This window comes from Podarcis cretensis (genome assembly GCF_951804945.1).
Source record: "Podarcis cretensis genome assembly, chromosome: 4".
Classification (NCBI taxonomy): domain Eukaryota; kingdom Metazoa; phylum Chordata; class Lepidosauria; order Squamata; family Lacertidae; genus Podarcis; species Podarcis cretensis.
Window position 1 is genome coordinate 30,643,774 of NC_137173.1, and position 18,489 is coordinate 30,662,262.

The following is an 18,489-nucleotide window of genomic DNA, read 5'->3' on the forward strand; positions in this document are numbered from 1 at the left end:
GAGGGGGAGCATCTATGAAATAGCTTGTATTTATAGTTCTTTTATCTTTATCACTGTAGAATTGTATGCCTTATCAGAAAGTGCATTTACTCATGGAAGCTAGGGTACCCAATTTTTGCTGAGCTTCCCTCCACAATTCCATTTAAGTCCTCCATCCCTTCCATAAAGCAGCTTCTAAAGTTTGATGACCCTCTGGAATAGAGTGAGAAATGGCATGAAGTGCAGTGATGGGTGGGGCGGGGGATTGGAGAAAATGGAGTATCCTGTCTTGTGCAAGTGGGACCACTTGGAACGCTGGCAAAGCCACCATTGTATGCAATCCATTTTATTCATTTTTATATGTGCTATCACGTGGGTGTGATAAAACAATGCATAATTCAGAAGAGAGAGTTGTTTGTTTAAACATATCGGTGCCTTGTTATTTCTGGAGCATGCATTTGCGTCATCGCTAAGATAGCTTGGGTTTTTCCAGACAGTCATAATGGGAGCAGAGAGCAGTCCCACCTGAGGCCTGGTACAGTGTCCCGGTGGAGAGGATGTCAACATCTGAAGTGCAGAGACAAAACAAAGTGGGCTGGTTTTGAGGACCAGGAATGAGTTTCTCCTACTCTTCACACTTTAGTTAGGAGCGTAGGAAGCAGCCTAATACTGTGTCAGTCCAGTTGTCCATCTAACTCAGTATTGTCTATACCAGTGGTTCTTGAACCTTTTTTCTCTGGGCCACACTTTCAGACTTTTCACACTTTTTTCTCTCGCGCCACACCAATTTTTAAATTGATAAGAAATACACTAGAAAACAAAAAGAAACAACTCCTAGCAGTGATTGATTCATAACATAGAACACAACCAGTTTATAATGTGATCATGGGACATCCAGAAAGTATAAGGCAATGCAGCTATGTAAGAACGTGAATCATTCCCAAAATATAACGATAAACAAGCCTGTTGCATATGTACCTTAAGTATACCAACTCAATGAGAGGTGTGAGCTTGCCTTTGCCTAGTAATCTCATTTATATTAGTTCTAATTTGATAGAAACTTTTTTCTCCTCATCAACACAAAGAAGCCTTCCTTTTTCTGATCTTTCATATTTGTTAAGAGTTGGAAATCCCAGATCACAAAAATATGTCATGGAGAATTATAGAATAATAGCCAATGCTCTTGAAGTGAGGCATGGATACTGTTGCTGGTGGTATATCTCCCCCCCCCCAAAAAAAATAGTTTGATACCATACCATACTCTACCCTACCCTACCACACCACACTATACAACATACCATACCATCATGTTTAAATATGTCTTTGATTGTCCTTGAATCTTCCCATCCCACTTGCCATCATCTCCTGCCACACCCGTGTGGCACACCACTCCCTTTGAGAATCACTAGTTTGCACCAACTGGCAGAAGCCTTCAGGGATTCAGACATGGGATGTTCCCAGCCTTCCTTGGAGATCTGGGGATTGAACCTGAAACCTGTGTGCAAAGCATGCCCCCTTAGAATATTGTTCATTTATTCTGTGGAGTTTCCCTCTTTTCTAGCTCATGTTTGGAATATCCATGGAAGCTGTGGAGCGTGTCAGATATCTGCAAATTTTCTCAACAGGTTATGTTCATGCACCCATCTAACCCGCCCCCCTTAGGATTGTCCAAGAATTCAGATGGAAACAGAAGTTGGAATTGCCAGTGTTTGCTTATTTGTCCCATGTCTGCAAAAGGAAATAAATCTAGCAAATACTAATCAATATTTGCTGCTTCTGCTGCTGTTTTTAGTCTGCGAACAGTAATTGATGAACACACACACACACACACCCCGCCAATTTAAATTGTGTTTCATTTGCATTGAAATGACTGGCCTTTGCATTGAAATTAACGATGTGGAAATAATTACATCATTGAATTTGTAACTTACATAAATTACATTAAATAGTGGACAATGAGACGAAAAGAACAGTACTTGGGGGGAAACCAAACTGCTGTGGAACAGAAGCAGCGCAGATTGTGACAAAGGCTGCTTGGAATGGAAATGACTGGCTTCTTACACCCCATCTTTAAAAGCACATGCAGCTGCTAGTTATATAAATCCTCTGCCTCTGAGTTACACCCCCTTCCCCATTTGTTCTGACAGGAACAAAGGTGACTAGCACTAAGGTGTATGGGTTATGCATTGCACTCTTCTTACTATTATGAATGATGGATTGTGTTATCGCATCCTTGTGATGCAGGAGTAAATGGCTCACACACCACACACAAGACCACACTTTTATACTCTGCATTAATTAATCCACCATGTCCTAGTTCTATATTCACAGTCACTAACATAGATTAAAAACCTCACTTTACAGTAAACATATATTAGCAGGTTTGAAAGGATGGTTAATGGTACGAAGGATAATTATTCTGCATTAAGTGATCTAGAATATTCACCATCAGTTTGGTACTGTTCCATTTTCCATCCTGTAAAGGGTCAGAGGTCTCCCATGCCATGCTTTCTAGAGAAAATCAGTTGCTCTTTCTGTGGTGCAAAGAGGCATCGCAGGATCAATTAGCAAATGGGGCTGCCATTTTTAATGATTGACTTTATTAAATCAGCTACATTTTCCAGCACAAATTAAAATCTAGCTCCCATTTAAATCAGCAGTTTGGCCAAATTAAATCTTTGAGTCTTCTGCAGGGTTTGTTCTGCTTACTCCCTACTGTGACTAGGGCTGCAGTCTAAAAATCTCTGAATCAATTGCAAGTCCTAGTGGAGTTGTGCTTATTTTGGCAGTTTGTTGCCATGTGCAAATTAGTTTAGAATATACACACACTCTTTAGGAATATAGGAAGCAGCCTTGAGTCAGACCACTGACTGGCAGCAGCTCTTCGGGGTTTCAGGTGGGATTCTCCCCCAACCCTACCTGGAGAGTCCAGGGATTAAACCTGAGACCTTCTGCAAACAAAGCAGATGCTGTGCCACTGAGCTTTGGTCCTTCTCTTTCAGACTAGACTTTGATTTTTTTTTTTTTTTTTATGTAACAAAGTCAGCATATCATAGAATCATAAGGTTATGTGTATCTTATTTCTGTCTGGTGAGCAATGTATCAGGTGTTGAGAATCGTCACGTTCCACTCAAGTTTTTAGCAGGATGTTTCCCACATAACATTTACCATGCAAAAACAATGAATTGGAAAGTGGTGGAAGGGAGCGAGAGAGGCTGAAGTAACTGTTTCAGTAAGTGGCACTTACTTGTGTTTAATTGCTGTTGACTTCTGTCCTCCTGGCAGAAAATCTCTATCCCTCTGATTGCATTCATTTGCAAAGGGTGTTTAATAGGAAGATATGTCTTTGGCACTGATAAACATTTGGGTTAATGAAGTTAAAACATTCCTCTGCATTCAAAATGCCCCTCTGCCCAGGGGTTACAACAAGATGCCCTTTGTATTTGAGTTCTCAGCCTTCCTCTAGAATAGAAAAAGTGATTTGCACTAGCAATGGGCTCCCCCCGCTCCCCATTATCAGACGTATGACAGGCTCTGACTCCATACCCGAAATCTGCTTCTGCCATCCACTTTATGAAATCCACTTTATCTGGGAAGACTTTTTTTGGAAGATGGCTGTGCATAAATTTATGTGTCAAGATCAGTGCACGCTGACCAATGCACAGTCTTTACAGTAAGGCTCTATTCCAATCTCACAACGACCGGTAGATTTTTATGTACTGCAGCCTTCATCTGCCTTCACAGCCATTGTAGCATACTGCTTGTTCCACCTGTTCTGCCATTGAGGACTTCTTGGATCATTCTTTGTCTAGCTTGCCCCTTTGACCTTACCCTTTTGGGCGACACTGCTGGGAGTACGAGACTCCTGACAGCTTTGCTCACAAGGATCACAGGAACGTGCAAACCCACTCACCACAACAAGGTGATGATCCAGAGAGTGACTTTATTTGGGATTGTAGTCTGAGCCACAGGAAAACTGGGGGCAGTGGGATCTGATTCAGGCTACTGTAGTACTTATAGGGGTATGCAGAATTTGTAGTTCAAACTAGGTCAATGAGAAGTTGGGTGACATGACTAATTCAAGCATGTTCCAAGGTTTTTTTTTATTCAGTCTTCAGCATCTTCCTACTCACGGCAAAGGTACTGTCTGATTCATTCACTATTACACATAAGTTAAAACGACATAACGTAGCTTCATGTAGAGAAGAAGGTTCCCCTTTCCAGGGTGACGCAAGTGTTTTTATCAATGATATATTGCTTGTTCTCATGTTACACTTAATACAGGCGAAAACCAACTCATACAAGTGTGCAAATGTTTGTGTGAAAGAGTGCACTTGTTGATTTGCACAGCTCAGCTATTGTGTACACAGGCTCTACACTTGTTAAAGTTTACATGGGACTAACTGTATGAATGTGCAGCTATTGAGTACAAAGATAGAGGGGTGCCTTTGTTGAATGCACTGTGTGAACACCCCTTTAATGATGGCAAGACATCTTGCATAATGCCATTATGTACACTATTTTATTATTTATTCCATTTATATGCCATCCTTCCTCCCAAAGGAACCTGTTCACTAACAGACCAAATCACATTGTCGAGGCCAATTAGATAAAGCAGCACTGGAGACAAATGGGAGCCAGGACAGTGAGGGCTAAGAAGGAGAGAGTTGGCACCAAGAAAAATCAGCAGCTTCTAGAGCCAAAGAAAGCCAAAGAGCATCAAAACAAAACAAAAGTTCAATGGAGGGCAGAGTGGATACAATTAGTTCAGATGGAGCAAATATACTAATTTCATAGGGAATATCAGAATTTAAGGCTCAGTCGTACTCTCTGTGAGCCGGAGTGCCAATGTTACAGTCCACAAATTACATTTGGGGTTGCAGCAAATGAATTGCATGCAGAAGTTACAGACTGCTTCCATGAGCCTGGCTCCGAGACTCAGCCTGCCACTGCATCAAATTTTGATTTGTTTCCCTTGAGCAATACTTCTAAACCTCTGAAGAGCACGAAGGGGGTGTTATTATTATTGTTGTTGTTATTGTGATTATTACTGGAGGAATACAACACTGATTTATTATTAATAATATTATCTCTGGTGATTATTTATATAGCAACAAAAAATAAATTCTAAGTACTTTTCTACTTCCCCAATCTGCAGGCTCGTTGGGATCCTGATAGCAAACGTTCAGATCCCAGATCTTAATGACCACAGTGTATTTGTTTGATTGATACTTCTCTCTGTGTCGGCTCTCAGAGCACTATACATAGCTAAAGCAGTGCTAAAGCAGATTCTTCCCTTCACCCATCTGTCCCACTGCCATTTTTGTCATCCTTATTTACACTCCAGCACACATGTGCAGACCTTAAGACGATTCCAGCCTATGTAACCCCATATCGGTTTGCCCACACCCCATGGGTTATGTTTCCAAACGCCTCTTGGGGGTCCTTCCCCCGCTCCCCCCTGATCTATTATTGATTATGTTTGCACCTTGAGTCGTTTTGCTTTATTAGGCAGTTTATCACCATGCTACCTTTTTTCAGGGAGGAGGAGAAAATTTACGCTCCTGACCATAAATCATTTACAAGGCTGCTGGGCCATTAATGTATTTTTTATGGCTCGGCAAAGAGAAAATAGGAACAAGCCCCCCGGCAGAGCCTTCCTGACCTGTTTCGATTCCCCGGCTCCTATCGCAGACCCTCCGATTCTGGGAGCGAGCAGATGCATCCTTCTGCAGAGATACTGGCAGTTTTCATCTCCCCAGAGGGTCTGCATTGCTGTGTCAGCAAAGGAGTGCATGCTGCTGCCGCTGCTGCCGCCGCTGCTGACTGCACTTGGCACCGATCCGCAACGCAGTGAATCTTTGCTGACTTGGCTCTGCTGAATGAATTTAAACAGAGAAATTGGGGGTGGGAGGAGAGGTTTGAGAGTAAGTGGCATGAGCAGTAGCAGTGTTGCTGCTGCCTGCAGATCCCAAAGAGGAACTTTAATCAGGTTTCTGCCCTCTGTGCTTCTGTGTTACTGATTTTTACTTGACGCTCTGCATTCTCTCCCATAACTCTGTCTTTTGGGGCTGGGCTGAGAAGGTAGTAGTGGTCATTAAGGTGAGTGAGTGAAGAATGCAGTTGGGCATATGGGGTTCAAATCTCAGCTTGGATCACAGGGTGTCCTTTGCATCAGGTTGCTCATCTGCAGAGTGGAGGAGATGTTGATGATGTTGTTGCAGACTCTTTGGTTGTGGATGTTACTATGCAAGAGTGATTTTGCTTCTTATTATCTGAGTTAGCCTATCTGCATGGAGTGCATCATTCATGGCCTGTGTTGGGCTAGAAAGACTGACATGGGAACAGTAGAAAACTAGCTTGTACTGAGTCAGATCAGTTGTTCCCTTTAGCTCAGAATTGTCTACACTGACTGGAAATAGCTCTCTGGGGTTTCAAGTAGGGTTTCTTCCCAGACTTTCCTGGAGATGACTGGATTTAATCTGGAACTTTTTCCGTGCAAAGACGATGCTCTACCAATGAGCTGCAGACTTATTTTTTTTTTGTCATGAATTATCACAATAAGTACAATAGATAGGGGAAATCATCTACTGTGTATTTAGGAACTGGCTCCTCATCGTATCTGGCAGCCTTGATGCACCAAAGCATGTAGAGTCACTGAATCTTACTAATGCAGCTGTTCCAAAATTCCTCTGCAGGCAAATGAAAATGCAGGGACCTCAAGGTCTAACTGTTTCAGAAATTAGCAGTCTCTAGACTTGGCCACTGTCAGATGCATCAGAGAAAAAGCATTAAACCTCCCATAATGTACCTAATTGTGCAATGCTATACCAAGGAGAAGGAGATTAATGCATGCCCCAGAGATTGATGGGGATTGATTAGCTTTACGCAAGCTAATGTCATTCTAGTTGCTATTTTTAGTCCTATCGGTGTACTTTCTTATATTTATAGTCTCACTAATAGTACAAAACAACTTGGATATCATCCTCTAAAATGCAACCACAGTTTAGGCTGGGGGAAGGGCAAGAGCAAATGAGGCTGACAAATAAACGTAGAGCGGCCAGCAAAATCCAAATTCTGCACTTTAAATAAACCAGGCAAGTGTGCAGATTTACATAGCTACACACTTAATTTGCTCCCTTTGCTTTATTGCTATATTTTGTGTGGTAACATTTCCTTTTCATTTTTACAATTTTTCTTTTTAACCATGGATGAAGACAACATTGCTGCTGTTGTAATATTTATCTTGCGCCTTTCCTTTAAAAAATTGAAGGCAGCATACATCTTTCCACCCCAGCCCCCTGCCATTTTACTCTCATAGCAACCTTGTAAGGCAGGTTAGGCTCAGAGAGAGTGGCTGGCCCGAGGTAAGGAAGTGACCTTCTTTGATGAATTGAGATTTAAACTTGGATCTCTTCAGTCCTTGTCCTAAATTCTAACTACTACACCATACTGGAACTAGAAGAACATTGCAGGAGGAGGCAATTTGGTTTCTATAGAAAGAAGATGCCCAATCCTATGCACAGTTTACTCAGAAGCAAGTGTACATGCAGTTGCAGTTTGGGAACCTTGGGAGAGTGCCTGTTGGGCTAAAAGTAAAAGAAAAGGATGAATTATGAGGAATGGGTGCTTAACTCTTTTACTGCCTCCTGCTTCACGGAGTTCAAACCATAACATGATTCTTTGATCCCACATTCTGTGTAATGAGTGGTATGAGGGCAGCTCTGCAAATTTCTCGGCCTCCTTGAAAAGTCTGTGTGGTGTGTTGCAAAGGGTTCTTGTCCCCACAATTGATACTGTTCTAGTAATTGACTAGCTCTATACTTGTGTAGAGCTGACAGTGAAAGCCCAGAGGCACATAACAGTATCCGAACAACTTCTTGTTAGTGAGCATCATTACATCACAAAAGAATGTGCCAATATCTTCCTTCAGTGCATTCCAGTTAAGGAACCTCTGTTCTCAGCTCAAGGATGGGGACTCTTTCTGTTGGCATGCATGGGCTACATTTCTCCACATGTCTGGTGGGGGTGCACATGCCAGCTGGGTGGGCAGTGCCAGAGCTGGCCGAGGATGGAGCCGAAAGTAACTCTTTTAATAAAGCAGAATCACTGAAGCCCATCTTGTGGGCACAACTATTTTAAGCATATTTATCTTATCGTCTTAAGCTCTGAATTCCTCCTCTTCTCTGTCACGGGCAGTTTGGCATTGAGAGGAAGGTAGACAGGCCTCCAGTTATCTCTGGAAGCGGCCTCCAAGCAAGGATGGAGAGACTCCTTCCTGCTGTCGGAGAAGGGAGGCTATGCTGTTTTTATCGTTGCTCACAGAGACAGCAGCTGAGTTCAGAGCAACCTGGGTCAGTGGGGCTTTGATAATCAGGCAGTTACTCTGCTTTGTTTCTGCCTGGCCCAGACGTATGCTATCAACTACAAGAGAGGGGTGTCAGGTGGGAGCAGTGCAGCTTTGTGGGTAATGGATGTGGCTGCCAATACATTTGTTGGTAGAGCAGTCTCCAATGCGGAGGAACCTCTCAGGCTTGAGTGGCTCTGAGCATTAATTGTCGCGTATGTCTGCTTATTTAGAGCGCTACATGGCATGTAACCATGTACAATGAGTTGTAAAGATAACAACAGCCCTTGTTTTCTGTCAGACCCCCCTGCCCCACACTTCTAAAGATGCTTATGTTAGCTAAGGCTTTTCCTTGCTTTATTAAATCAATATGTAAACAAAGGAGGAGATCCTTTAGATACCTGCTTTAACAACTGACACTGCAGTTTTGCATTCCGACAAAAAGCGTGTTAGATCAGTGGAGGGCTCTAGACAGCGGAAAAACAGCAGAGACCTAATGTATCTCTCCTTTTTCTGGGAAGTGACTCTTGCAGCACCTTGAAATACAAACTCCATGATCTCGTGTGAAAAATGCTGCAATGGTAATTTGCAACCAAAGAGAAGTCTGGGCTACATGATCCTCAGCGGCAAATTATGCTGCCAGAGTCATTTGCCTGAAGGAGAGGAAGCCCATTGGATCCCTTTTCTGGCTGCAAATCCATGCCCCCTCCCCACTCCAGTGATAATTCTTTTTTTTTTTTTTTTTCCTTTGGGGAAAGGGGGAAAGGATGGCAAATGTCAAGGGGTTATATCAGTCAGGCTCCTTGAGAGCACCACTCAACACCGAAATGGCTTGATTGATTTTCACGACAAGCGCCAGGCTGCTCACTTATCTCTAACAGAGTTATGCCTCAGAGAGGTAAGCGTCCTCCAGTCCTTTCCCTCCCAAGAAAACTGGTGTAGTACTGGATTGCTGTCTTCTATTTTGGCTTCTGGCTCTGGAGCTGAACTGATTGGAAGAGGTGAAATTGACAAGGTGCCCTGTTTAAAACTCCTTTCTGTTGAGCCTGATGGAAAATGACCAGCTTTGGCCAGCTTCCACTTCCTTTCCCCCTTTGAGGATTTGTGCACAAACTCTTTGGCTTGGATCCTGAAATAAGTTAACTTAAGAAAGTTTGTGGAAGCAAAGTTTGCAATCCTCTTCTTCCCCCTATGAGCACCCCCACAGTCTCTCTGGAGGATCAGAGGGGCCTCCTAAACTTCATGGAATGTGCATTGTTGGGGGCTGCTGAGGGACAGAAGTGATGGGAAACTTTCCTTTGAACTTTCTTAAGTTAACTTAGCTTATGACCCATTTGGGGTGATTCCCCTTTCCTTGCAGGCAATCCCTTCACCCCCTCCCATATTGTTCCCTTGCACTCTGTTGTTCTAGAGGTCCTCCCTCCAGAAGGTTTTAGGGGACATGAAACTGTCATTCTATGAGCTTCCAGAAGTTAATGTAACTTAGAGCACAAGCCATAGACCCACCCATAGGCACATAGGAAACTACCTTATATTGAGTTGGACCATTGTTCCATCCAGCTCATTATTGTCTACCCTGACTGGCAGTGGTTTTCCATGATTTTGGACAGGAGTCTTTTTCTCATCTGTTCTTGGAGATTAAACCAGGATCTGATGTATGCAAGGCAGAGGCTCTGCACAACATCCCATTGAGCAACAGGGAGAAAGTACACGTGAACTGGTGGTTGTATGCAAAGAACTAGTGTAACGCAGTGATTAGAATTTTAGACTTTAACCATGGTTTAAAAATACTTGCTCTATGATCCTGAGCAAGTCACTGTCACCTAGCACTACCAAACTCTGTGGGGGTGATATGAGACAAAAAATATTTGCATGCCCTATCAACTGTACAGATGGTTGGGATCCAAATAAAATTAAATGAAGCAAAGCCACCAATTAAGGTCTGGGTGTGCCCTTGTTATTATTAGTGGTCTTAGCTGCCCAGGAAGTAAAAGTCAGACCCTGACCTGACAGTTCTTGAGAGGTTTGGGGGTTTTTTGTTACAGAAACTGCCTTACTTCATCCCAAAAATTATTTTGCCTTTCTCTGTGTTTCATACCAATCAGCAGCACATGCCACAGTGTATTGTTGCTCACTCTCCAGTCTTTCTTAACATTGTCTTCAAGGTCTGTACTGCTCATTAGCTGTCCTTTCTGTGTTAGAGAAATCTTAACAGTTCAGGCTGGTGTTGCTAAGGTCTGGGAACTAAGTTTTGGAAACATTCACCAACAGGCATTCACGAGCAGATAAACCAAAAGCTTTTTTTCCTAGATGAATACTAATTTTAGACTCTGGCAAAAGTTCATTTTCCTATCCCTCTGTCTTGAAATGTTTTCCATTAATTAATTATCACTTGCTGTGGTTTCCTCATGAGCTGTCTCACGGTGTGATGTCATCACCTGATTCAGTAGTGTTTGTGTTTATCTTTCTTGCCTTGCCTATATATATCTATCCATATATATATATATATATATATATATATATATATATATATATATCCCCCATGTATATATGGGGAAATCTTCCATATATGGGGGAATCTTTCCAGCATGAGGAAAAAATATCATGGCAGTGATCAACGTTGAATCAACAATAAAACTATGTTCATAACGCAAGCACAGAATTCATTACAAATCAGTAGATTAGCTTCATACGTCATCATAGATAGACCTACCTCAGGGAAAGCCTGGGTGAACAGATAGGTTTTAAGTAGGGTGCCTAAATGCTAATACTGTCTGATGTTCATAGGGAACACATTCCTTGGGAGTGTGCTTGTTAATGCCCTGTTGTTATTTACCAGTTGAAGGCCAGTGAAATGTCATGGCTAGATGCTGGTAGAAGAGGACTTCCCTTACCACTGCCACTTCCCTGTTCAGCATTCTCACTCCGGAACTGAAATGTGATTTACATTTTTGTTCCCAGAGTTTAGTTTATCCAACCTAGGACCTGGCTTCTTTCTTTCCCCAAGTTGGCCATCTGCACTCTGTTGACACAAAACTTTTAACTGGTTAAATAAATAGATGATTAAGGAACCCTACAACTCTGGACTCAGCTACACTAGTCAAATACATCGTTATAACTGTGTTATAATCATGTGACACCAGATGGCCCTGTAGAGCTATAATCAGTCGCCAGTGGGATTTTCAGTAAAGAGCTCTTACAACCTTTCTTTCTGTAGCATTTCTTTTATCTGTGCAGATCCAGCCTCTGTTGGTGAGAACCACAACTACAAATTTCACTTCATAACAGAGGAACTCTGAATTGTTTCTTTTGCGCTTTAGATTTATCTGACCTTGACAGATACGATGCAGCTGCCCTGGACTTCTGCACTGTCCAGTATTGTCCTGGTGGAGATCCCACTGAGCCCTGGCACCTTGGGATAGAAGACGATACACTGATAACAAATACAGTGATTCCTCTCCAGCCAACCCAGGGAGCTGGTGCCTCAGCTTCAAAAACTCAAAGACAGTCACTGCCCTTTCTCTGGCCTTGGTGCTTTGTTTCTTGGTCCTTGGAAAGGGCCCCCTTTGCTCCTTCTGGAGCGGATGGCATCCTAGTAGCAGACTGACTCATTCATAGGCCAGAAGGGATTTGTGGCACAGACAACATCCTTCTTGTTCTTTGGCTGTCCTTTCTCTGTCAATGTCATTGATGCCTGCAACTGAATACCTTTGGTGGTGGACTCTTAAGACAGAGACTACACTCATGCAGTCGTGGCCATATTTCTTTGTTATTTTTATTAATCTTTTTTTTTTTTTACCTGAACCTTTGGTGTAAGGATGAGACCTAAGTCCCAATAATTTTTGTGCCACTGTGCAAGAACTATCCTGGTCTGGTTGCCAAAACCATTTCGTGTAAAAGCAGGACATCTTTTTGGGGAGGAAAAAAACCCCCTGAGAGGAGGACATTGAAGAATAGTTCACTTACCACATGGTATTCTTATGGGCTATGTGTGAGTGTGTTTGTCTTTAAAAGAAGGCTCTGGGAATAGAAGGCTTCTGCTGGCTTTAAAAAATGTTTCCCAGCCAAAGCAATGATCTGCCAGACATTTCTCCTACACAAAGGAGAAACGGAATTGCAACATTTATTATTAACTTTGCTGCCTGATGCTTCAGGGCTGGAATGTAAAGCGTTGCAGAGAGCCTCAAAAAACAAAACAAACGAAAAAGGATTCCACTCTGGTCAGGCTGTTAGCAGCTTAGTCCCCTTACTCGTAGCAAGATTGCTCCCCTGGTGCTAATGTAAGTGAGTAGAGTTCTTCTGAGTGTGTATGCAGCATGCTGGTATGTTTCCAAGACTGAACTTTGGAAGTGGAGATGCACCGGCTAATTAAGCGATTTGGTTAGGAAGGTGGCTGCTGTATGTGGGCAGTTTCACTTACCAAGATACTGACTGCCGGGCACTTCTGCACAACCTCATTGCACTGAATGGGATCCTCATTCACTTCTGTGGGTCATAGTTATGCCAGAGATGTTTCCATGAGCTGTGGCCTAGTCTACTGCTTGTGTGGGTTAACTGGATGTTACAAATGTGTACCTGGATTCATGTGTGCAGCCAGCATTCATGTATTTACATGTACGCACTGCTGAAAGGTTTAGGATCTTTTGCTGGAGGTACAACATGCATTTGTTACATAAATACTGTACATGAGTTCCGGCTGCATACATGTGAGAGCAAGTATACACTTGTAACATGGATATTGCTTTAAGGACAACTTCACATCAATGTTGTGTGTGTGTATGTATTTTTAGAGTTGATGTGTAAGTGTTGATAAGTATTTTAAAATGTTTTCATGTGGCACTGGCCTCCTTGGTTCAGTTAGGCATTTTATTGTTGCTTGCCCAAGGATCGATAGGATGAAAGGTTCATTTATAACTGTAAGTGAGGAAATAAATCAATAAGGTATAAACACACAGGATAAACTTGTGTGTCTATTTTGCCATTTATACCCCCTTTTTTTACACAGAAAAGAAAGCTGTGTAAGAAAACAGTGAAATATGAAGCTACAGGCAGCAGTTTTTGGTATTTGGGGTCAAGGGTGGGATTGGCTTGTACTAGAATCTGCAGTTTGGCTGACCAGCTCTACAGCATCCCACAGTTCTTAGTAGCCTTGTAGGATGAACCACTGCAGAGGCCTCTGGGTATCAGAATTTAGAAGCTTTGGCAAAGGCTGTGGCCTATCCAGTGTAAATCTATCTGTCCCCATAGCATGACCCACAGGGCCAACTGGGAGGGCCTGATCTATGTCAGTACTCACAGAGGACCTGAACACTCTTGAACATAAATGATTATTTTAGGATTACTTGGGGCCTGGCATGGAGAATATGGTTCCAATAATTCTTCCAAACATGCACAGATGGGTTAAGGGCTTTTGCAGAGTCTGAAGTCTGCACAGATTAAGTTGTATACATGTGTGAGGAAAGGCTGATCTACACTGTTCAGATTGCTTCCATTACAAAACCTTCAAGGCACTGGAGTGTCCTGACAATGTTATTGGTATGCACTAATACTTAGGGCTGAGGAATATGTACAGTGGTACCTTGGGTTAAGAACTTAATTAGTTCTGGAGGTCCGTTCTTAACCTGAAACTGTTCTTAACCTGAAACACCACTTTAGCTAATGGGGTCTCCTGCTGCCGCCGCATCACTGCTGCGCGATTTCTGTTCTCATCCTGAAGCAAAGTTCTTAACCCGAGGTACTATTTCTGGGTTAGCGGAGTCTGTAACCTGAAGTGTTTGTAACCTGAAGCATCTGTAACGTGAGGTACCACTGTACCTATAAGTGCAAGGGGGTGGTTTTGACTATCTAAAACTATTCAGATTTCACCTAGAAGTCCAGATAAATAATCCAACGTGTCTCAACTCATTCTGAATGGGAAAGAAGTTTGCTCACTCCTAGTTTGCCATTTAATCACATTTATGCAAATAGCTGGTGATTACACCTTGGCTGGAGAATCAGTAGACTTGAGGTCAAACTAGATGAGATGTTAATCACACAGCGATTGTGTGGTTAGCTTTTGAATAAATTACAGGTGCAGGAACAGGAGCTAATCTGGATTGGGACCCTGGCAGGGGAGGGCAGGGGACTTTTAACCCTTTGACACACACCCCTGCCTCATTGTCCCATTATGGATGAGGACATTCATGTCTTCAGTTTACTTTTTAAAAAGCTATTGCTAATTGCATGGTATTGATGTCTCATCTGGTTTGGGCCTCAGGTATTTAAGGTTCTTTTAGTGGGAATTCTGCTGTTAGGATTCAGAAGATATGAACATAGGAAGTTGCCCTGTATGGAGTCCGGCAGTTGATCATCTAGCTCAGCAATATTTACACTGACTGTCTGTGGCTGTTCAAGGCTTCAGACTGGATACATTATCCGTTCTACCTGGGGGTGCCTGAGACTGAACCTGTGTGCAAAGGTTCTACTGAGCTAAGATGATGATGATGATGATGATGATGATAATAATAATAATAATACCCCACCCATCTGACTGGGTTGCCCCAGCCACACTGACCGACTTCCAACATAATAAAAACACTTCCAAGGAAATATAATAAATGAACAGATAGAGAATAAAAATCCCACATATATACCAAGTGTTACCACACCACCCCAGCTTCCCCCTTCTTCTTCCCCAATTTCATTCTGTATACAACACTAACGACTCACTTCAAATGTAAAAAAAGATTCTACAACCAGAAAAAAGACAAGGCATGTACTTTTGTAAATCAAAAGTTTAATAAAAATTGTTTGTTTGAAAAAAAGAGCAAAACATCAAACATAAAAAACTTCCTGATACAAGACTGCTTTCAAAGGTCTTTGGAAAGTTGTGTAGTTGTTTATCTGTTTGACATCTGATGGGAAGGTGTTTCACAGGGCAGGTGCCACTACCAAAAAGGCCCTTCCCTAGGATAAATATATTTCTGAATGCAAATAGGTTGTGGGGTGTAAATAAATGTAGTGGATTGTAAGCCTGTGGGCAAGAACTGTTGTGAATTATTATAAAGCTTCTAAAGTGCTCAGCACTAGTTAAAGACTCTGGAAATAACAAATGGTGGCGGTGGTGGAAGGCATGGCTAGAACAAGGAGCTTGTTGAGAGCAGTTCCTTTTTTCATTTTGCTTTTGCTTTGTGCACTTCTATGGTGCTGCATTCATTTGTGCCTCAGAACCAGCCTGTCCCAACAAAAGCAGATGCAAACTCAGCATACGTTCCTCCTCCATACTCCCTTGCCACCTTTCCTACGTTTACCTGTCAGAAGCAGTTGTTGTGTGCGCCATCCCCATCTGTAGCCCTGCAGCTGCTATTTAGCTTAGCAATACGAATCTTTGTCTTCTATATGCCTCCTGCTTCCTGCACACCAAGAGCCAGAGAGGCGCCACAGACTGTCCTGGATTGCTCCAGACAGTGGAAAGTCTTGGAAAGTGGGCCAAAGCAGTGGCCTCATTGCGGGGAGGGGAGGGAAAACAGGAGAGGAAGTGAGGATGTTCAGGGTCACAGCAGGGAAGATGGGAAGCTCACTCTTGCATTTGTGCACCTACTAAGTATTTATGTCATTGCAGGCAAAGGTTGAAAAATGGTCTCCTGGATAAATGCAGCATGTCACCTTGGTGCCTCTTTCTTTACAGGTCTAGTGAGTCCCCTGGAAGTGTTTATGAACACAAGAAGTGTTGAAGTTGCTCGGGGCCAGACGGCGGTCCTGCCCTGTACTTTTACCACCAGTGCTGCGCTTAATAACCTTAACGTCATTTGGATGGTCACGCCACTCTCCAATGCCAACCAACCTGAACAGGTACCAGACTCTTGGTGGAAACACAGAATTAGTTGGCCAAAAAAACCCCGCAACAATAGGCTCATAAGATGGCTTATAAATCAATGCAAATAACAGAAGACTTGCCCTTCGGTTTACAATCTAGTGCTGCATCAGTTGTGCTGGTTTTCCCCAATTACGTTCTGAAAATGTGGAAAGCAGCCAGACTATAGCCACAAATGCCCTTTTTTGGCTGTAATGTGTGAATGGACATCTTACAAGTGTGTCTGATGAAGCTCTGGGGAGTTTCTGTAGCATATGTTTCTGAGACCCACACATTGACTGTTGGTGTTTCGGATATCTTCTCTGTGTTCAGCCACATCCAGCATTGCCAATGATCAGAGGTAATGGGAGTTGGAGTCCAGGAAATTCTGGAGACTACAGCATTGGCTACCCAAACCCTAGGGTGTAGGAGTGCAGCAGACAGAGGAACTTCCGTATGAGGAACTTCTGATTTGAGCCTTGTGGTGCCAAACAGGCCACTGGGTGTTGCTAAGAAGTAAGAGCATGAGCAGAGACTTATAACTCACTTGATGTAGTATTCAGATAATCAGATATATTACAGGAATGATTGGTGAAAGGGCCTAAATCTGGAGAAAGGCATGCAGAGGGTTGGTGGTGGAATAATTTAGTCACTGCATTCTTTTTTGTTTAGTTGTGCATTTATTTGCTTTTCATTCTATTTCATGACTGATTTGGAACTTGTTTATTTATTTTCCTTATTCCTATTTGCTTTTGATGGGACGCCCAGCTAATTTTCTACTTCCTTTAACTCTGATACTTTCCAGTAACAGCCTACAGTCTACTGGTAGGAAATAAAATGAAATTCAATTGAAAATCTAGTTTTTTCTCATTTCTTTATATTGAATTCTGCTGGAATAGCAGGTTTCTGGGGGAGGGGGAGGAGAGAGGGAACAGTTATGCTATGCCTGTGCATCTTTTTTGATTACATCAGACTTGTCAGATTTCAGATAGGTGGGACAAAGGGTCCTTATTTTATAGACAATTTGTTTCATTTTGTTTCATTTTTTAAAATGAATGCAAACTCAGGCTTATGCTTGTTATTGAAATACACTGGAATACATGAAGAAATTAATTATTATTATTATTATTATTATTATTATTATTATTATTATTATTGAATTTATATACCACCCTATACCCAGAGGTCTCAGGATGCTTTACAGAATAAAATCAAAATATAAAACTACAAAATACATAATCAAAATAGCAACTACAACAATATAAGCCCCCCCCCAAAAAAAACTCACATTTTAAAAAGGCATAGGATGTCAATCAAATCATCCAAAGACCCAGTTAAAAAGGAACGTTTTTGCTTGGTGCCTAAAGGTGTATAATGAAGGTGCCAGACAAACTTCCCTGGGGAGAGCATTCCGCAGAGGGAGAGCCACTACAGTGAAGACCCGTTCTCGTGTTGCCACCCTCCAGACCTCTCAAGGAGGAGGCACACGAAGAAGGGCCTCAGAAGATGATCTCAAGGTCCGGGTAGGTTCATATGGAAAGAGGCAGTCCTTGAAGTATTGTGGTCTTGAGCTGTTTAAGGCTTTATAGGTCAAAACTAGCACTTGGATTTGGGCCCAGAACCTAATTGGTAGCCAGTGCAGTCGGACCACGATCAGTGTAATATACTCAAACCGTCTCGCTCATGTGAGCAACGTGGCTGCTGAATTCTGCACTAGCTGAGGTTTCCGAACTGTCTTCAGAGGCAGCCATATGTATAACGCATTGCAGTAATCTAACCTTGAAGTTACCAGAGTATAGACAACAGTAGTTAGGTTATCCCTGTCCAGATAGGGACGTAGCTTAGCCGCCAGCCAAAGCTGGTGGAAGGCTCTCCTGGCCACTGAGGCCACCTGAGCCTCAAGTATCCTGGAGTGCCCCCAAGCTACAAATCTGCTCCTTCAGAGGAAGTGTAACCCCATTAAGAGCAGGCGTTCTCCCACCCACTTGCAGTGCCTCAGTCTTACCTGGATTGAGTTTCAGTTTGTTGGCTCTCATCCAGTCCATTACTGAGGCAAGACGCTGGTCCAGCACTTCCACTGCCTCAGCTGCAGATGTAAAGGAGAAATAGAGCCGAGTGTCATCAGCATACTGCTGACAACAAACTCCAAACCTCCAGATAACCCCACCCAGCGGTTTCCTGTAGATGTTGAACAACGTGGGGGATAGGATTCAGCCCTGCGGTGGCAGATGAAAGTGATGGACTATATGGAACTGGCGGAAATGACTGGCAGAATCCGAGACCAAGGTGAAGAGTTGGTGGAAGAAGAGTGGAAGAAATTTAAAGTTTATTT

At 42.7% G+C, this 18,489-nt stretch overlaps 1 protein-coding gene across 1 annotated transcript in view; it reads left to right on the forward strand.

Moving 5' to 3' along the window:
* The window catches only part of IGSF11 (immunoglobulin superfamily member 11), a 167,228-nt gene that overhangs the window by 136,187 nt on the left and 12,552 nt on the right, over positions 1-18,489 (forward strand). Inside the window, exon 2 of the mRNA XM_079973922.1 lies at positions 15,993-16,156. Coding sequence (XP_079830048.1) covers positions 15,993-16,156 — 164 coding nt within the window. The remainder of the gene's footprint in view (positions 1-15,992; positions 16,157-18,489) is intronic.